Below are 20,003 nucleotides of genomic sequence, written 5' to 3'. Positions count from 1 at the left end.
GGGGGGGGGGGGGGGGGGGGGGGGGGGGGCGGCGAGAGAGAGAGAGAGAGAGAGAGCGAGAGAGAGCGAGAGAGCGAACGAGAAAGAGATTACGAGAGCACGCTTGATGAGGGCGACCGGTCCGGGGGTGCAGCAAACAGAAGGGCAAATATGGTTGAGGAGGGGGGGTGTGAGAAGGGTGCGTGTGTGCGTGTGCGCGAGAGTGTGGGTGCGTGTGCGTGTGCGTGAATGGAAGGCGGGCAGCAGACAGGCAGAAGTTGGCTGCGAGCTCCGTCTTGCCAGGCACCGCCTACGCACTTTGCGCGCGCGCACGTCTCGAGGGAAAGAGCGCCCCCGGCCTGGCAACGGCGCATTGGCTCGCTTGTGCCGCGTAGACCCCCCCCGTTCCGACGCTCGCCCTCCCGCATCGACTCCCACCCTCGCTGCTACTATTAATTGCTGCATACTTTACCGTCTGACCTCACCCCCCCCCGAGTCTGCTGCACAACAACAACAACAATAACAACAACAGCAGCAACCTCCACGCCGGCCGCTGTGGCTTTCCGCCCACACGCATGCATACTTGCACACCCCAGCACTGATGCCGCTTCCGCTGCCGCCTCAGCACCGACGTGTGTGGGCGTGCCAAGCTTTTGCATGCATGGACAGCCAGCCCACTCCCAGCGAGGCCATTGGGCAGCACACGCGCACCATCACCATGACGAATAGCACTTGACGCATGTCTGCCCGCGGCTATCCTGCGTACCAGCGGTGCAGTCATATTCGTCATAGTGGAGCCCTATAGGGCGACACAGGGAGGGGGGGGGACACACGTGAAGTAGCGGTATACATGTACACACACGTACAAGCACGCATCAAAAGCAAGACATGTGTCAGGAGCACGAGATGCCGCCACAAGCAACAGGTACAGCAGAGCCATCACCATTCCGCGCCGTGTACAAATGCAACACTGTCCAATGGCTTCAAAACACAAAGGGAAAAAAAAAGAAGCGCCGACAATGCACCATGGCCTGCTCACCACATCTTCACCGTCCGTCCGTCTACATACTGCATACATATACACCCCCCCACGTCTTTACATGCGCCCCATGGCCCGCGGGTTCTCTGCTTCTTGCTTCCGCCAGTCCCGCATCTCCTTGGTCCCCAGGCTGCCCAGCCCTCCTTCTCCTCGTCTTTCCCATCCGCCCAGTCGCACTACCAGCCCTGTTGCGTTGTCGGCGCCCTCGCTGCCCGTCGATGTTTCAACGGCGAAGCTGACCAGGTCTCGTGCCGCCTGCTCGGGCGTCTTTGCTTCCTTGACAATGTCTACAATCTCTTGATCCGACAGGTGGCCCGACACGCCATCTGAGCAGAGCACGAGAAACGAGTACTCGGCCGGCCCAAGTTCAATCCGCCGAATCTCCGGCTCAGCCGATACTCCGACTCGTTTCGACGCCATGTCGCCAAAGGACCGCGTGTTGGCAAGCCCGGACATGCGCTCCTCGCCAAACGAGTCAGTCACAAACGATGCTGCAAATCGTCGCAGGCGCGTGGCTTCTTCGGGCAGCGAGGGATGGTGATTCGACGTCAGCGGCACCGCTTGTCCGGTGGCCGTGTTGCACAGCAGGATTCGCGTGTCTCCAACGTGTGCCGTGACGAGCGACGACGGCGACGACGGATGCCAAAAGGGCGATGGCGTAGGCGTAGAAATGAGGGCCACGCTGCACGTGCTGCCGCCCTTGAATCGGGTTTCGCCTCCAATGTGCTTTGTCGTGCGTGACGGGTGCCCCAGGATATCGTCGTCGTTGAGTGCCTTGTCTGCGCGAACGGGGTCTTCCTCCTTCTTGCCCACCTGTGCTGCAACAAAGTCATAGTCGGCCTTGAGGAACGCGTACTCGAGCACCGTCTCGATTCCAATGCCTTGTTGCACATGGCCGCCTGTACGTGATGCCCCCATGTGCTGCTTCTGCACCACCTCCTTCTCCGCAGGGTGGCCCTGTCCGCCTGCCGACACGGAAAAGTACTCTGGCTTGAAGCGTCGAAAGTAGCCGCCAACCAGCTCTTTCCACTGCTTGACCAGCTGCTGCTCCAGCTCCTCGGCCTTGCGTATGCTGTCGGACTGTGCCATGGACGGCGCCCCGGGCATGGCTGTCTGCGTAGACTTGGACCCCGCCGTGGGCAGCTCGCCCTTGGTGCCGGGCTGTGGTGGCTTCATCGCCTGTGTGCCAGGCGGCGTGTGTGTCTCAATGGCGTCCAGACTCTCCTTGTCCCTCTGCCGCTGGTCGCTAGAGGAGGCCTCGCCCCTGGCCTTGGGGCCGCCGGCATGTGTATCGCATCCATGGCTCGCCAGGCTGCTCTTGAGCTCAAACTGCTGCGTCGCCTTTTCCAGATAGTCGTGGAGGTGCTCGCGCAGGAAGCCCGAGCACTCTGCGCCGCCGTGGCCGTCGAAGACGCCAAAGTAAAAGACCTGGGGATCGCCGCTGGCGCCCACTTCGGGCGTGACTTGGCTGTCGTTGCGGCCGTGTTCCTTGCGGGTCAGCGAGACGGGCCTCCGCTTGGCGAATGCGGGCACGTCGATGGTGCCGGCCTGGAAGGCATCCTCGTTGTAGGGCCGCGTGCCTCGCGACAGCGTCACGCCAAAGTGGTGCTTTGCACTCTTGAGCGGTATGCGCACGACCGTCATGTCGCGCGACGGGCCCAGGACGGCCGCGGGCAGGCGGCTCGACTGGTCGCCATGGTACGGCGTGCTCTTGTCGCGCGGGAGGCGGTGGTGCAGCGCGGGCTGGGCTCGCGAGTCGGGATGCAGCGACGTCGACGGCAGATGGGTTATGAAGTAGTCGTGGAAGCGGCGGGCGGGCGGGCGCTGGCAAGCAGCGGCCGGCCGTGCAGCGGCTCGGGAGAGGTGGAGAATCGATGTCCACATGTCGTCTCTTGCTGCCAAGGACGCATGGCGTGCGAAGTTCTGGCGGGTGGTTATGCCATGGCTGCGGTGCTGGGGGATAATCAATTCCAAGCCTCAAAAGCTCGCCATGGTCCCCGTTGTTGCTGGGGGCCCCCGCTACGTCATCTCATTGGACCAGGCGCCCGGGTGATGCAATTCGTCTCCTAGCTTCGGCTGCACAACGACGGGCGCACCATCATGCAGGCCGCTGGTGAATTCCTAGCCAGCCTGGGCCCCCCGTGATCAAGTGCCTCAGAGCTCGTGCATTGCAATCGTGGCACTACTAGGTCTGTAACAACCGTGTGTATGACTAGTGTATGCACCATTAAATATTCAGGAAGCTATGTGTCAAGAAGACAGATCCTCTGGGACTGTTCCAAGCATTCTCGTCACCCCCTGTTATGTACACTTGCCGCTGTCTCGTGCATGCCATGCCATATACATGTCTTCGCTTCTCAAACCATCTTACCATCAGTGCGCGGGCTCATGCACCCATTGACCAGCGTCATGCGTTTCGTATTCGCCGACACCATGAACATTGGGCTCCATGCGTCTTCGTCTTCGTCGCGGCTGACGCTGTGCGTAGCTCTCTTCCTGTCCATTCGAGAGACTTCCTGCATCATGGACGGGTGGCTCTTCAGTGATATGGCGTCAGATGGTCGGCCCGACGTCTTGAGCGATAGCTTGCGAGGCAGCGACATGGAAGAAGCTCTGCCGCGGACCTCGGACATGACCTGGCGGAGAAGAGGCCGCAAGATGGCGATGGACGCGGCAATGATTCCTGTTCCGGGCTCGGCAGTGGCCCAGATGGTGGCCTTTACTGATTGCTCTGTCGTGGTGTTATCATGCTGATTCCAAAAATCATATTCGAGGACCTCACCATTCAATGAGCTGAGCGTAGTCATGTCCAATCCTCTCAGGTACACCATCCGGAGAACCGCGCTGATGCTGCCTACAGCGCCCAAGCCCATGACGATGCTGACACTGATCTTACTTCGGCGATCCAGATCGCTGTCCACCAAGACACTGATGGGAATCAAGACAAACGTCCAGTCTGCGAGGATATTAATGATGCCGTAGATGTAGCCCGCAGTCAGGTGAATGGCCTCTGGCAAGCATTGGTCCGCCGTGCTTGCATAGAGATTGTCGGCAATGTGTGCAGGGTTGCCGCATTGAAAGAGGGCCACGAAGAAATAGAGAAGACCATATACTACGCCTATGGTGAGAATGGCATAGAAGAGGAGCCTCTGCCATCTCTTAGTCAGGACCCGCAGGAAGAACAGTCCCAGCGAAACTTTGAGAAAGGTCGTGGTGAGAATATAAAAGACCTCTGAGAGTTGCACAAACTGGGCAATGTTGTCAGCTTCCAAGACTGTAAGTTGAGTTCCAGGTAGACTTACAATTAGAGTGATGCGGATACTGTCTGCATCAAAGAACCGCCCACTCTCCGTCCGATCGCGGATTGCAAGAAGGAAGGAGCAGTAACAGGTGAAGAGCAGCAGCGTCGTCACCATGGCAGCATCATCCCAACCAGGAGACCTTGTAATTCGATAGCGGGCCCATAGCCGCAGAGCCACGGAGATGTAGCTGAGAGCAAGAAGCGTTATTATAAGGTAAAAAGTGACTGAGCCGAGGAACTCGAGCTCCTCATCATGCTTTCGGAGGTGCATGATTCAAGGCCGAAGCAAACATTTACGAATAAACACAAAAAAAGAAGATGGATGGCCAGAGTTTGCAAGAGTGTTTAAAGCCCCCGGAGCCATGCAATGGCGGGAAAAAAAAGGACGAAGCGCGCGAGGGAACCAGGAAAAGCTAATAGCAGGCTCCCCAGAAACTCTGGGTGGAAAAGCGCCCACATGTGGTTATGAGCATCACAACCCTGGCCATGCTGGCACCCGGTAGCTAGGGGATCCGCGCAAACCTTATCGCGACAGTAGTATGTGGGCGGAGGATTTCCTGATCCCCTGTGCGGACTGCCATTGGCTCGTTGGCGGCGTGGTAACTCGAAATGTTTTGTCATGGCCACCATATCCTGCACCGAGCAGTCAAGTTGTTTTGTGTCGTTCAATCTGGCACAGGAATGTGTTGTTTCACCACGTCGTTCGTCGGCAGTTCAGCCATCACACCGTGTTAGGACTGATGGATAGAGCCTCCTAGTGGGGCTTGGCGTGTACATACTGTCAAAGAAGCGTAAGTATTTGCAAACCATTTTGGAGCCGTACAAACATAGTCATCGAGTTTGAGCGCCTGCTACGAACATCTTGGAAGCCAAAACTGTTTGGAATCATTCTGCACGGGGCCGCACCCTCCCCCCCCCCTCGCCCGTAGCCTTCCCCTTGGTATCATCCAGTGTCCGTCAGAAACATGCACTGCCTGAGACGGCGGGGGGACTTCCAGTCCTGATTTGGAAGCCTTGGACGCTGTCCCGAAAAAGGCTTGTGATTTCAGTAATACTTCGGCCGAGTTGCCTGTTGAAGGATTCCTTTACACCTACGCCCAGGAGGGATCACGCCATTGTCTCTAATTCCAGATGTGCAGCACACGCAATGGCCCAGGCGTGGTGACGTTTGGTTAAACACGTTGCGTTTGATCGTTGAGCACGAGGTACGTTTCATGGGCATCACCTGCAGCCCGGGAACATGCCGAACCGGATCCTAAGCATGGATTTCGTGTTTGACCGTTGGAGCACGCAAGAGATACCAAGACCAGAATCCTTTGGGGCGGGTTGACCAGAGAGGCACGTGGTGTGCAGGCCAATGCGCCAAGGTTGAAGCGGGTCCGTCGTGGTTCGGCCGCTCGGTCAAACTAATGTTCCGTTGATAGCGTCTGCGCACTATTTTCTTTGTCCCCCCAAGCTCCAACTCAACCTTCACAACTCCTCGAGTCGCCAGCAGCACTCGCAGGCGCGCAGGTCCGCTCCCAAGACGTCATGTGCACGATATGAGCGCAATGCTCACGTCGTCGTCTTCTGAGACTGGGACGTGTCGCTTGCGCTGTGCGACCTCGACACGACGAGTCGCTGAAGCAGGTCAACGGCATTAACCTCACCCGTCTAGCTTGGCTCTTCCAGCAACCTTTCCTGGTAAGTAAAAGACAGCCTCCTCGCTCTCGTCGAATGATGAAAAAAAGACAAAATTCACAGACCTGTTCGTAACAATAGTGTCGAAAAATTTGCTTAACATGTTCTGATTTCGTACAATTGCTCTTTACTCTGTCGTCTTAGTCATGCAAGCTCAGCAGCTAACAGCAAGCAGGTAAAATTATCTTTGACTCGAGCCCTCTTGCAGCTGCCAATTGATGGCCTTGACGCTTACTTTGTTACGTCTTGTAGACGCTGGATATACAATGATAAAAGAGATGTAGACAATGCTGGGTTAAGGCCGGCTTTGTACACTTAGCACAATGACATGTATACCTGACCACACCTTTGCTCTTTGTCCAATTGACATCTGTAACTGGCACGATGAAAGAACCATGTGAAGCCACATATATGTCCCAAGGGTGTATGTAGCGCTGTAAGTGCACTCTGTCACTTTTCTCCACGCATACCGAACATGCCTTTTAGTTTGGCGCGCAAATCTTCACTATCGCCCGAGATATCTCCCAAAACAGTGCCACATGCCCACCCCTTTGATGAATCCAATCAGCCAGCTCACGAATCTGAACCATCCAAGTCTGATGGTGCTCGCCAGCAGTCCCTCGCTTCTGAGACGGCTGCACAGTCACAAGCCAATGGTATACCGACCACTGCTCGGCAGCAGCGCAACGACTCTAAAGGCGTACTCGGCCTACCCAGCGAATTAATACCCAGCGAACTAATTGACCCACGTCTTTTGGATGAAACCTTCGATCTAGCCGCCTTCGTTACTAACGAGCCTTGCTCGACCAATGCCTTTGGGAGCACCTCAACAGCCGACTTTGGCCTTGCAGCAACAGCAGCAACAGCAGCAACAGCAGCAACAGCCACAACAGACAGCAGCAACCCCGATGCTAATGCATTCCAGTATACGAATGATTTTCTGACCGACGGCGGATCTGGCTTCTTGGATCTGTTGATGCCCGTGAAGCCAGCGCCAGACGAGTATTTCAGCACCTCGGACGCGATTAATCCAGATTACAGTTTGAATCTCGCACCGGCTGCCGTGCACGAGCCGAGGGATTTGCTATTTGATAGCTCGAATCTGCTTGATCCCGCATTGCTTGACTACGGGTACGATGGTGGTAATTGGATGTACCCTGCTGCTGCGTCTTCTTTGCACATGCCGCCGCAGCAACCGCTGCCGCTGTCGCTGTTTGATGGCACGACACCGGGGCTCTCGGCGGTGCCCGGCGGCATGGCTCCTTTGATACCGGATCTGTCGCTGTACCCCGGTGTAGGCCAGACGCAGTACCCTGATCCGTTCAACCTGGCGTATCCGCCTGATCCTTACTATCCCTTTACGCAACAGCCGCAGTATCGTACTGGGTATGCGTCTGTGCCGGTCGAGCAGCACGATGGAGCAGGGCAGGTTGGCAGTGTACCGGAATCCGGGCCTCGACGGCGGACGCGCGAGAGCGAGGACGTGGCTGTGCAGGCGGCGCAGAAGCAGAAGCGGTCGCAATGGGAAACGGATTCCGAAGATGATGCGCGGATTCGGAAGCGGTATCGAGGGACTCGGGCTGCCGACTTGAGCGCATCACCTGCCCCTTCTCGACAGCACTCGCTGACGTCCGATGACGGGTCTGTGAGCAAGCCCGTTCGAACCACTGTTGTGAAGCCCGGCCAAAAGCCCAGGAAGTGCGAAGACAAGCCCTGGGTTCGCATCAACAACACCACTAAAGGCGAGACGACGCGCACAGCTCGCATCAACCAGCAAGCAGAAGAAGGACGCAAGTACCGGGTCAAGGATCTGCCCTTTGGGGACTGGGAATCAAGGCACTATGCGTTTGACTATAGCCACAATAACGACATGCACGAGTTCAGGAAGCGCACCATGTCTGCGCGCCAGATTCATGAGTACATCACGCAGTATCCTGGCGATAATCTGCGTATCTGGATCCAGCCCGTAGCCTCTGATTCCGCGCGGCGCTACGCCTCGGCCTCGCACAGCCACTGCCGGTTTGAAAAGTGCCCGATGCGCAAGTACACGGGCAAGGGCACGGCAGAAGTGGGAAACTACCGCGTGGCCTTTGACGAAAAGCACAAGATATACGGCGCCGGCGTCGTGGATCCGTACGATTGTGTCGGGTATGCCCATCTCTACTGCATGGAGCGGTTCCTCGACTTTGCGTACATTTGCCAGATAGCCGATGTGCGGGTTGACCAGCGGGTGAGCATGGAAAAGGAACCCAAGGGGCACTTTGCGTCTGCGTTTGGGTCCAAGCATCATCACGAGGCGGCGCTGGCGAAGAAGTTCATTGATGCGGCGAGAAAGGGGCGGCTGCGCGAGACGCACGAGTTCGCCGAGTATCCCGTTCACGACGAGTATGCACGAGGGGCCCCGAAACCGCATGAGCGCACGCTGATATACGCACTATACGGAATGAACATTAAACATCGGGCCAAGTCGCAGATGAAGCAGTTTATCCTGCAGCGCAAGATCCGGCCGGGCTCGTTCCCCGTGCACAGAGGCGATATGGAAGTGAAGCTGGTGGACAAGAAGATTGAGCGGTTACCGGCGTTTAAAGAGTTCATGAAGGAGGGATCGAAGAAGGACTTTGATTATGCGGCATACTATGACGAGTTTCATCCGGAGATCAAGCAGCGGATTGCAGAGTGCGTGGTTCTGAGGGAGCAGTTCATTGCCGAAGATGAGATGGGCGTGACGCCTAAGCGTCCGCGAGCACGTCGACGCCAGTCTCTTGACGACTCGGGAGAGAGGGTTACAACTCGCAAGCAAAAGAAGAAGAAGAAGTATATACTCGTGGATAGCGACTCCTCTGAAGACGAGGCTCCTGCGCACAAACACCGATCAAAAAAGGGAAGGGTAGTTTCCCAAGACGATTCCGACGACGATGAGTTCGAAGAAATTGGCAGCCAGGCTCTTTCAATGCCGCAATCTCGCGCTTCTCGTCGTAGTCTCCGCCAGAAACCGCGAATAGACTACACGGAGCCCCAAGACGTGCTGTGGGATATCAGCGAGGAGGCACCTCAGACAAGCGATGCACCAGGATATCAACCCGCAGCTCGCTATGCCGACGCACGCACAGCCAGCTGCAGCCATCTCTTTCCCGAAAACAACGACAAGGCATGGGACAAGGTTGATCTGAGCAGCGTGGCGGAAGACAGCGCGGCACCGTCTTTGACTCCAGCGGAAATCGATGCACTTGTCACTGCAGCGCACCGGCGCAAGTCGAGTACGCTGAGTAACGGGCCGTGGGTGTCGGCCTGTAGGTCGCCACGGTCCAGACGTGCTTCTGTGCGCAGAGCGAGTTTCAACGTGCAGCCTGTGTCTTCGAGCAAGGAATTCAGGTTGAACGACCCACCGTCGCGTGTTGCTGGCGGGCGGGATGGGAATGTGTAGGCGTAGGGGGGTCTTGTGATTTATTTAGTATCGGTGAGGAGCTAGGAAGGGTCCATGGGAGGTTTAGATGCAGACGAGAGGTGGTGTGTTTGGTGTAGACAGGTTGCATTGCGAAGGTGTTTGAAGCGGTCGTATGTATGTATGCTTGGATATTGAGTTGATATTGAGTGAGTCAATTCCCGCAATCAAGTCTTTATGCCACTGTGATTGTGTGGAGTGAATGCCAAGGCCCATTCGTCTCGGGATGTTTGCAGAGCCAGCGTGGTGGTTTAGGTTATATTGGCTTGTGCACACAGGCCGGTGGGCGGGGCGGCTGATTGCGTGGCGTGCCTGTGAGTTTGGCGGATCGTGTGTGGTGGCGCGGGACAGCGCAACGGGCCGGAGGATTGCCATTGCTAGGACGGACGCTGGAAGCCTAATTGCTGTGCTAGTTTAGGAGCGCCTGGCTATCGCGGAGGCGTTTGTGCCAACGGCGGTTTGGGCGGTAGAGGAACCGTCGTGGTTCGGGCGTGTAGCGGGTGGGGCGTGGTGCAGTCTTGGAGGCTTGGGGAGCCGCCGTTCATTCAGCAGTGGTAGTGCGCCGGGAGGATAGTGATGGAATGATATCGAAGACGGACGAGACGACACTTGTTGCCACCGGCCGTGGTTGGTGGAGCTCGGCTATCGTGCATGAGCTTCACCGTATCGGCGACGTACTGTATGTCTAAGTATGTGTATGTAGAGACGGCATGGCGGCGCCGTTGAGTGTGTGTAGGGCCACGTCCTGCACTGATTGTAGACAGGCACAGGCGCCATGGCGATGGTCATGGCGAGGCGGGGAGAGGGCGGGGAGGCATGGGGAGCCCGAAATAGCAAAGTGAAGGAGAGACGGCGAGGCGAGGCGATTGGGCGTGTGTGGGTGCATGACGAGGTGAGGCAGAAGGGATGCCAGCCCGGCCAACTGGAGAGGCACAGTCGCGGCCACTCAACAACCGCCGTCGCGCCCATTTTCTTCTGCTGCCGCCCTTGACCAAGCGCAAGTCGTCGTCAATGCCCATCCTTGCCTCCTAGCCTCCACCCTCTCTCTCTCTTTCACTCTCTCTCTCTCACTCACAAGCGCGCAGTATATGTACTATCAGGACCCCCGCCGCCCCTCGCACTCCCATCTCGCCATACCGGTGCCTCGCTCGCTTACATCACGGCGCCCTTGATTCACCCCCAAGCCTCCCCGAGCATCTCCAAGCCTCCCCCCGCCTCGCCCACCCGCAAGGCTATCGTCGTGCCTGGCCGAAGATGGCGTCGCGCAATTCAACTCCATCGCGATCGCGCTCGTCGTCCAACAGCAGCTCCCTGTCGGACGCGACCATGATGGATGCTCCCCCCCACCCGCACTCGCCCAGCCGCCCAGCGCGCCTCCGCAACCCCTCGCATGGCGCCGCCCTGCCCACGCCCACGCCCACGGCACCGCTCATGCACGCAACCAGCGCCCGGCCCGACCCCTCCTTTTCGCTGCTGCTGTCGCTGCCCCGAGAGCTGCGCGACCGCATCTATGCCTATGCCCTCGTATCCAAGGCGCCCTTCTGGTGGCCCGGCACCTCGCCCCAGTCGCCCCCCACCGACCGCCGCAATGCCGGCGTCGCCCTGCTGCGCACCAGCAAGCGCGTCTACAACGAGGCCGTCGACATCCTCTACGCCCACAACAAGTTCCTCTTCACCCACCCGAGCGACTGCAACATCTTCCGCGTCGTCGCCGCCCCCGCCTCGCTCAACATCACCAGCCTCTACTTCCGCATCAAGGAAAAGGACCTCAAGCTGTGGACCGCCTATCTCGGCAGCAAGCATGACGACAGGAGCCTCAAGAGCGATTTCCCCAAGCTGAAGAACCTCTGGGTCTTTCTCAAGTGCGGAGCAATGGGCCTGCCAGTCGCCTTTGCCGCACTGCAGCCTGGGCCTGCTGCTGCTGCTGCTGCTCCCCCTCCCATCGGACATCACCTGCACGCCCTTCACCACCAAATCCAAATGGCCCAGGGCGCCAACAATGCTGGCGCCCAAGCCGCAGCCGCAGGAGGCGCCCATGCTCATCCGGGAGGGAACCAGCTTCCACCTCCCCCTCCGCCAGCGCCAGCAATGCCTTTCTTGCAGTTTGCTCAAGGGGCTTTGGGACTAGGCGCCCATCACGGACAGCACCACCACCACCACCCGCAAGTGACTCCCCACTTCTTGACACCCCAACACCCCCACGCCCACATGCACCCACAAACCAATCCCCCTCACCCGCCACTCTTTCATGCCGTACATCACTTTGGGTCAGCCCCTGATCCACAAGCCTTGTCGGCGCTGCCCCCCACACACTCACACGAGACACACGCGGTATACGCTGCTTTTCTGCGCTTTGAGCGAGAGCTGGGCGTTGAGTCGCTTTGCTTGAACCTGAGCGATGTCCTTCGGCCCTCGCCGTCTTCGGCTCTAGACCTTGAATCGTCAGCCAGCAGCAGCGGTTCAACAGGAGCAGAGCGCTTTGCCGGCCCCTTTCTCACCAAGCCCCAGACCGAGGCCAGGATTATATGTATCCTGCGCATTCCACGACCAGATTTGGAGCGCCTGGTTGCGCTCTACCCGGACGAGTTGAGCGTTGACGCTAGGACTCAGGACGCCAGGACGCGGTTCAGGAAACTGCATGGTCTGGACGTGAGTTTGGAGTTGAATGGATACCCTGCTTTAGACCATGACCACGAAGAGAGGGACTAGGCCGACATGGCTGTGATGAGATGAGGTCTTTGCGATACACATTCTGTAGATGTTTTTTTTGGTCTAATTCAAGATACCCGAGACTGCGTGGATATTCTAACCATGTTTGATTCAGCTTCACCTGCGCTTCCTCACTCACCTCACGTTCCCTCTGACGTTCTGTTTGCAGTGCGCTATAGATTTTTCTTTGAGATGTGAACTTGATCTTACCCATACTGCGCTCTATACAACCATGCACCACACCAGCCAAATGCCGCCTCTATCCAACATCGACCCCGACCTCTACGAGCCGGACAACATCAACCACTTTCTTGACTTGTTCACTATACCCAGCATCTACCCATGTTCCACTACCACAAACTCCCACGGCCTTACCCAACTCAGTCCCTTCCACCTCCTCACCTGCGGCCACATGGTTGTCGTGAGCGCCGCAGACCGCCGCTGCGCACCCAACTGCTATCACGCCGGGTCCGCAGCCCCGGTCCACGCCACCAGCAAGATGCCAGAGCCAGCCGGGTACAAGCATACTGATACGTACGTATTTCATGAAGATATCTTACCATGCTAACCTACCACCAGCACGTCCTTCACCCCGCCTATTACAACCACAATCGCAACTACAATCACAACAACAATACGCCCGCCCTCCCCCCTCCACTGTACTATCTGCACCGGAATCCCCCTCCCCCACTACACCACCCTGAAACCCGCTCTCACGCCCCTTCTACGCCCCTGCGCCCCGCTATCACGGCCACTGCTAGCCTCGACTCTGCACCTTGCATTGCACACGGTTGCTGCCATGCTAGCGCCCGTGTTCTCCGAAAGGGGTTGTGTCCCGCATGATTTGACCTGTGGACATAGGGTTTGGTGCTGTGTAAGGAGGGGCTGCGGTGGGAATTGCCATGTGAGCTGTGTGGCTGGGGGTATGCAGGAAGGAGAGGGAGCGTGGAGCGTGTGTGGACCGAGATGGGGGGCGGCGATTGTGTGTGGTGAGTGTGTTTTTCGCGCTGAGAGCGTGTGTAGGCGGTGGGATGGGGTGTGAGCCGTTCCGTTTAAGATTTGTGATGGGTTGGGATGGGTTCAGAGTGTATGGAGTGGGGGAGTGAGGTTGAAGTGAAGGCGACATGTGTGCTGGATTCGTGCACTGCAATGGATACAATACAATTGAATGATACCGCTTTTGCCATTTCACAATGCCAAATGTGTAGACTGCATCGGTTTCTGCAGTAATTCATTTACTATAGCACGGTTTGGGCATCGAGTCTTGAACAATCTGAGAGCAATGTAGGTAGAGTCAACAGCCTCATGTACCAATAGCCTGGCCCGCCCGCCACTACGATTCCTTCACATTCACTTCGACATGGAGTGAAGGGTCTAACAGCTCTCCCGCTCTCACCTACAAAAGGACCAGATTTTGACGCCGTAGTCGCACACTGTTTCAAGACACAACTACAACTCAGCCCTGAATCAACACGATAACTACACGATGCCAAGAGAACGGACCAGCACATCTTGGACCGCGTCAAAAGACCTAGTCGGAAACAGGCTCTCGCCATCACTCACACCGACGTCTGGAGCGGCAGAAAGCACGTCGCATCTACCACCACTGAGGCTCAAGCTCAAGCTCAACAACTACAACAACAAGCGAGCAAGTACTACTCCACAGCCCGGCGCACCAAGCAGCCAGGATGTGGACTATGAAGCCGATATCCCGGAATATGCTGCTGCGGCACCGCTGCCCGTCACGACGAGAACAGGGCGGACGGTTCACAGACGGCGGCATGTGGATGAGGTCCAGGGCAGTGATTACGAGGATATGATGGGCATGGGGTCCGATGGCCTGGGAGACGAGGAGCGTAAGTACCAGTCGAGTGATACTCATGCACGAGCATACCCCTCTCGCGTGCATCCCTCCAAGTAAACAACTTACCAACAAAAAGGCACCTTAGCACAAGACCACAACCGCTCGTTCACCACGCACGCACGAACAAGCCACCAGCTCAAAACACGCTGGTCCTTCTTATCCCCCGCAGCCAAAAACACCAACAACCACCAAGCCCGTTCTTGCACCCCCGCCACGGACCCCCTCGGCTTCAGCCCTACCACCGACATGTACGCGATCCTCAACGCGCTGAAAAGCACATGCAGAATCCACGTTGATCTACCTTCTCTCGGCGATGCCGCGGCCCCGGATTCCATACGGCGCTACTCGGCGACCACGCTTACCCATCTGTACTTGACGTGCTACCAGCAGCAGCTCTGGGACCTCTGCGACGTGGTAACCGACACGTGGATCCGGGCGTTCCACGCGCGGCGCCACGCAGCGTCTCAGATGCAGAAGGGGAGTGTGGCGGCGTGGCGGCGCAACAGGGCGCTAGAACGACTGCGGCGCAGTGCACTTGCGGCGCAGCGTCGAGGCGAGGCGGTGCCTGCAGAGTACGACGTGCATGCGCCCGTGTACGCTCTCGACGTGTCTGATCCCGAGCTGGAGGCGAGCGTGACCGACACCAATGTCGGGCTGCTGAATACCCTGTACGCGCACACGAGGGCGCCGTGCGGCGCGAGACTCATGTGGGCGGATGCGCTGGCGCTAGGCGGCGATAGGACCGACGAGGTGCTGGAGCGGGCGGAGAAGAGGGGCGAGAAGCTGAATAGGGATTTGGTGTTTGATACCATGCAGAGTACGTTGAGGCTGGTGAGGAGGAAGAGGACGCTGAAGATTGAGGAAGCGGCCGAGGGCGCGTGGTGTGCACGGTATCATGAGCATGGGAGGTGGGGTATGCAATGTTACCGGGAGAGGGCGTCGAAGCAGGAAACGGGTGGTGAGGGGGAAGACATGATGGACGTGGAAATGGAGGAAGGGAGAGCTGCGGGCAAGAGTGTTAGGTTTGGAGATGAGGATGGGTATGATTCGGAAGAGGAGTAGTGGATAGGCGTTGGATAGGCTGGATTGGTTGGATTGGCTGGATTGCTGATGGGTTCTGGATAAGCGACATGTCGGAAAAGCACAGTGGGTTGACTTTGTCTTGGGAAAATTTCCAGCTCGTGGATCCTCGATTGTGCATGGAGATCTCCCATGCGTTTCTTTTTGTGTGGTTTGCCCCACGCGTCTCCTCTTTAACGCCCGTTTGAGTTGCTGAGCATTTGGCCGGCGATCTGTGCGCGCGGAAAAGTATCCGAGCCATGATAGCGACGCCTTGCCTGCGAGGATATATATAATCAAAGGCCAAGACCGACTTTTAGTAAAGCCTATCGCGGATTGAATCCGCCGTCAGACCGGACTGATGGTATGTTAGGCTTTTCTTGGCCTCCGCTACTCGTCCTGTCTGTCGTCTAGCTCCTATCCGACCTGGGAAACACTGAAGCGCCATGCATAACCCCAGCTTACAAAGATGCCGATGACTATCAGCTCCCACTCACATGGCCAAGGCCTTTTACCGCCAAATTTCTCCGTCTGCCGATTTGCCGTTGGCCCCAATATCCCGCGCGAGCTCGCTCCAATCCCACACACGAGATGCCCCACGACAAGGCGTTGGTCAGCACGCTCACTCCAAGAACAGACGCCCAGCAAGACCTTCCGGCATCCCTCTTCCGATTATGGCGTGATGACAGCAGTCTGGTGCTTCTTGGAAGCTGGTACCCCCTGGACTTGGCGGCAGTCGTATCGTGACCAGAGCAAAGGAATTATTTGGAGGCCCACAAAAATCTACCGGGGCGTCTGCTCCCGCCAACCTCAGTTGAGCCGCAACTGCAGGAGCTGGAGTGCTGCCGATTCCAGACAGAGGACAATTCCTGGAAGCACAACAGACAACAGACGAACTTGAAGCAGCGATCATCTGAGGACAAGCCTTGTGGGCAGCGCATCATTTCTCCTTGGTGGTGCTTCAGGCTCTTAGTGTACGCATGATGAGCTTGGTTTTCGCCAGGCTCCATTTTGCCGCCTCGTGGAGCTTGAAGCCAGAGCCAAGGGCTTGGGGCCACGGCGATAAGCCGGTGGAGCCTCGAGCAGAAGACAGCGGGCGTCCTTCTCGATTCATCTCGGGCCATGTGCTGCCCTGCATGGAGAGGGGCGAAGCGTGGGGGAGAAAAGTTCGTCGCGTGGGTTTTGGCGAACTTTACCCAGGTGGCCAGGGCCAACGGTCCAGCCAGCAGGCTTGATATTGCCAAGATGCTTGTGCGGGCAGACCTAGCGAGTCATCGTCAATTGCCATTAGCAAGCACAAATGCTATCCTTTTGCTGGCAGCACACCGTCCCGGGCGACCCTCGCAGACTACATGGACCAGGACCAGGACCAGGACCGGGGCCAGGACCGGGAAGAACAGGAAGTGTGCCTCTCAGCAAGAGCAAAGGGCGTTCGAGAAGCGCATGGGAGCAAGAAGGGTTGGACGCAGGTGTAGGGGCGGGATACCACTTGCAGAAGCCGAGCAGTCTAGCGTAGCCGACGGACATGGAGCCGCATCGCCCTGGGGAGCAGAGCAGACGGCCGGCGTCGGAATGGGCTGGCGAGTGCGGCCAGAAGCGCCGGTGTTTTGGCCGACACACGTTCTTCGGTGCGTTGTTGTGCCGCCGATGGGGCTCGACACGAGGCAGCGTCTGGATGGTGTATGGGCTGATGTGTGGCGGACAGTTTGCGTGCCATGTTGAGCCAATAGTCTGCGAGGGCGCGGCGGCTGCTGCCCGGTCGCTACCGATGGAAGACGACAACAAGGTTTGTTTCCGGCCGGATGTGAGCATCCACGGCGTCAGAGCGAGTGTGCGCGCGCGTGTGCGTGTGTGTGGGCGGGTGAGTTTGGGGAATGATGCGGGGTTGGAGTTGTGGGCGCCAATGGCCGACTTGGGGGTTAGCGCGCGCCCAAGCCCCGACAAGACGCACCACCAAGCAAGCTTTTCTCCACCCAAGCCTTAGCCAACCTGTCCTCGCCCTCCTGCGCAATATGCAACCTGCGCATACGGGCGCCGCCTGAGGCCACTTCGCGGTAGTGACAAGACGATCCCGGCATCATTGCCACATGCAGCCTGGCTCAAAGCCCGCAAAGGCCGACGACGGGGGACGGCGGCCTATGGCACACTCGCAAATGGCAACCCAATACTGGGCAACTCAACCGGCATCTCGTCCAGCGGGGAGCGTCAACACGGGGAGCGGCTGGCCTGGTCAGCGCGGAGACCAGCTGCCGGGGCGTTTTCTGGGGTCTTTGGGGAATGGCGCGGTATGACAGTTGAGCGTACACACATGGCATCTCCGCATGGCACCCCCCCCCCCCGCCGTCGCTCAACATATAAAAGGCCTGCACATCGTCCGGCCTTGGGTCTGCACTGCCCCTCTTCCCTGCTGGACAGACTCGGGTTTTGCAGCTCAACAAGAAAGAAAGCACCCCTTTACACGAGCACCCCAAATCCTCGCCCAGCATGTGGAACCCATGGCGTGAGAACCTCAAGGAAACCCCCAAGGAGAGCCTTAATTGGCGTCTCTGGTATGGTGTCTTTGGTAAGAACGGCGTCTTTTGTCTCTAGAGTGCTGGCTAACGAATGGCAGTGTTTGGACTCATGGGCGCTGCCCGTGGTATTGATGAAGGTCTGATCGGTACAACAGCCGAGCTTGATCCCTTCCGCAGAAAGTTTGGACTGGACGACCCTCACAAGGACAAGCACGAGATTGCAGAGCTCTTGTCCAACATTACTTCCATGGTGCAGATGGGTTCCATCTTGGGAGCGCTCATCGCTTTCTTCATCACTGACAAGATTGGCCGCCTCTGGGCCACCCGCCAACTCTGTCTCATCTGGGTCATTGGCATCACCATCTTCCTCACCAGTTCTCTTACCGGATCTGTTGGCCAAATCTATGCCGGTCGATTCATTGCTGGTGTCGGAATCGGACAGACGACTGTCGTCGCTCCAACCTATCTTGCTGAGACGGCACCCCGGGCTATCCGAGGTCTCTGCGTCGGCGCCTTTGCTGGATCCGTCTACATTGGCATCATGCTTGCATACTTTGCATCCTGGGGCTCATCCATTCACATCTCGCCCAAGACCGACACTCAGTGGCTCGCCCCCAACAGCATGCACCTCATGTTTGCTGGTGTCATCTTCTTGCTATCTTGGTTTGCTCGCGAGAGTCCTCGCTGGCTGATCAAGGTCGGTCGCCATGAGGAGGCTCTGAAGAACCTGTCCATTCTCCGACAGCCCCCCGAGGACCACCCCTACGTCACTTCCGAGGTCATGGACATCAACGACCAGCTCAACCGTGAGCGTGAAGCTACCATGGGTACTTCATGGCTTGGGCCCGTCCGCGAGCTCTTCAGCAGCAAGGCCAACCTCTACCGTCTCCAGCTCTCTGTTATGTCCCAGTTGCTCTCGCAATGGTCCGGCGCCAACAGTATGTATCACCAAACGTGTTTCTATTCATCGCTAACACAACCAAGGCATCACCATCTACGCCCCTCAGTACTTTGCTATGATGGGCACCACGGGTCAGAGTGAGAAGCTCTTTGCCACTGCCATCTTTGGTGTTGTCAAGTTTGTCAGTTCCATGCTCTGCGCCTTCTTCCTCATCGACTTTATCGGCCGCAAACGCTCCCTCTCTGCCGGTATCACGCTACAACTCGTGTCCATGCTCTACATGGCCATTTTCCTGCTCCTCGACACAGACGTTGGCAAGAAGGGCGTGCACCAGAGCCCGAGCCAGAAGCATGCCGCCATGGGCGCCATCGTCATGGTCTACTTTTCAGGTTTCGGATGGGCCCTTGGTTGGAACTCGATCCAGTACCTCATCAACTCTGAAATCTACCCTCTGCGTCTCCGTGCGCTGGGTGGTTCCATTGCCATGACGTTCCACTTTGTCAACCAGTACGGAAACTCAAAGGCCGTGCCCCTCATGTTCATCTCCATGACACACGGCGGCACCATGCTCTTCTTCTCCTGCGTCACCGCCATCGGCCTCGCCTGGGTGTGGTTCTTCCTCCCAGAGACGTCTGGCAAGTCGCTCGAGTCGCTCGACGAGATGTTCAACCTGCCCTGGTACCTTATCGGTCGCAAGGGCGCCGAGCTTACCAAGGGCACGGGAGCCATGTCCGAGGTGTTGGACACCGCCGGCGAAAAAGCCACGGCGTACGAAATGGAGAATGCCGAGGTGGCCGAGTCGCACAACTACAGGGTCGAGCAGAAGGTCTAAAGCACCTTGCATTTTTCTAGCTAGCAGTTGGTTCTAGTCGGTCACAAGCGCACTTGCATGGTGTTGCACCACTAATGAATGAGATTACGAATGTAAATGGACGAATCGCTACCATATCACCTGTGGCGTACAATGTGATGTGCAATGTAGTATTGCGTCATTGTTTGTGAAACCGGCAGGTGATAGGAGCCGGTTCAAATTTGCGGCTATCTTTTAGAGTGACACCCAACTTCGATTCGTGTAAAAAGATAACATCGTAGTATTGCGTCATGCCGCGTCGGCGACGCCGGTGTGCGTCTAGCCTGGATGTACGCATCTGTCCACATGCCATGAACGCTCGTATTCTACTCGTATTATGCGTGGCTAACTGAATGAGGACGCCGAGGACTTGTGCTGGGACTGTCAGAGTATGAACAACATGGCAATAGATTGTTGTGTCAACTTGGTGAATGCAGTGATGGGGCAAAGATTGAAAAGTAAGAGAAGATGTCTTGAATTGAAACTCTGAAACGGAGTAACGTATGTGGCAAGCGAGCGCCGCAGGTAAGCGAGCGCCGCACCCCACCAAACCTGCGCACCTCTCCTATCTCAACGAACAATAGCTCAACGTAGCGCTACTCAATTAGCTTTAAATAAAGCAGATATTCAGCTTGCTATTTCTTCTATTAATCTCTATTAAACACA

The 20,003-nt window shown here is 57.3% G+C and overlaps 7 protein-coding genes across 7 annotated transcripts; 4 read left to right on the top strand and 3 right to left on the bottom strand.

Annotated features, from left to right (window-relative positions):
- Positions 1 to 917: 917 nt before the first annotated feature.
- Positions 918 to 2,935, bottom strand: SETTUDRAFT_164097 (uncharacterized protein). The gene has a single exon (XM_008029650.1). The coding sequence runs from the start codon at positions 2,900 to 2,902 to the stop codon at positions 1,076 to 1,078; it is 1,827 nt and encodes a 608-aa protein (XP_008027841.1). The 5' UTR covers positions 2,903 to 2,935; the 3' UTR covers positions 918 to 1,075.
- A 440-nt stretch (positions 2,936 to 3,375) lies between these two features.
- SETTUDRAFT_91916 (uncharacterized protein) lies at positions 3,376 to 4,590 on the bottom strand (the record flags this gene model as incomplete). The annotated part of the gene is made up of 3 exons (XM_008029649.1): positions 3,376 to 3,749; positions 3,801 to 4,266; positions 4,321 to 4,590. The coding sequence occupies 3 exons, from the start codon at positions 4,588 to 4,590 to the stop codon at positions 3,376 to 3,378; spliced, it is 1,110 nt and encodes a 369-aa protein (XP_008027840.1).
- A 2,589-nt stretch (positions 4,591 to 7,179) lies between these two features.
- On the top strand, positions 7,180 to 9,447 carry SETTUDRAFT_138124 (uncharacterized protein; the record flags this gene model as incomplete). The annotated part of the gene is made up of 1 exon (XM_008029648.1): positions 7,180 to 9,447. The coding sequence occupies one exon, from the start codon at positions 7,180 to 7,182 to the stop codon at positions 9,421 to 9,423; it is 2,244 nt and encodes a 747-aa protein (XP_008027839.1). The 3' UTR covers positions 9,424 to 9,447.
- Positions 9,439 to 10,190, bottom strand: SETTUDRAFT_164094 (uncharacterized protein). The gene has a single exon (XM_008029647.1). The coding sequence runs from the start codon at positions 9,814 to 9,816 to the stop codon at positions 9,487 to 9,489; it is 330 nt and encodes a 109-aa protein (XP_008027838.1). The 5' UTR covers positions 9,817 to 10,190; the 3' UTR covers positions 9,439 to 9,486.
- A 682-nt stretch (positions 10,191 to 10,872) lies between these two features.
- SETTUDRAFT_89945 (uncharacterized protein) lies at positions 10,873 to 12,150 on the top strand (the record flags this gene model as incomplete). The annotated part of the gene is made up of 1 exon (XM_008029646.1): positions 10,873 to 12,150. One exon carries the CDS (start codon positions 10,873 to 10,875, stop codon positions 12,148 to 12,150), a length of 1,278 nt encoding a protein of 425 aa, XP_008027837.1.
- Positions 12,151 to 12,382: 232 nt separating this feature from the next.
- On the top strand, positions 12,383 to 16,548 carry SETTUDRAFT_20954 (uncharacterized protein; the record flags this gene model as incomplete). The annotated part of the gene is made up of 4 exons (XM_008028759.1): positions 12,383 to 12,684; positions 13,645 to 14,006; positions 14,091 to 15,054; positions 16,335 to 16,548. 4 exons carry the CDS (start codon positions 12,383 to 12,385, stop codon positions 16,546 to 16,548), a joined length of 1,842 nt encoding a protein of 613 aa, XP_008026950.1.
- Positions 16,549 to 17,557: 1,009 nt separating this feature from the next.
- SETTUDRAFT_32657 (uncharacterized protein) lies at positions 17,558 to 19,319 on the top strand (the record flags this gene model as incomplete). Its single annotated transcript, XM_008028868.1, has 3 exons — positions 17,558 to 17,636; positions 17,685 to 18,524; positions 18,571 to 19,319. 3 exons carry the CDS (start codon positions 17,558 to 17,560, stop codon positions 19,317 to 19,319), a joined length of 1,668 nt encoding a protein of 555 aa, XP_008027059.1.
- Positions 19,320 to 20,003: the final 684 nt, after the last annotated feature.

The sequence above is a fragment of the Exserohilum turcica genome (genome assembly GCF_000359705.1).
Source record: "Exserohilum turcica Et28A unplaced genomic scaffold SETTUscaffold_3, whole genome shotgun sequence".
Taxonomy (NCBI): Eukaryota; Fungi; Ascomycota; class Dothideomycetes; order Pleosporales; family Pleosporaceae; genus Exserohilum; species Exserohilum turcicum.
Note: the sequence above shows the minus strand (reverse complement) of the source record. Positions and strands in the feature narration are given on the sequence as shown.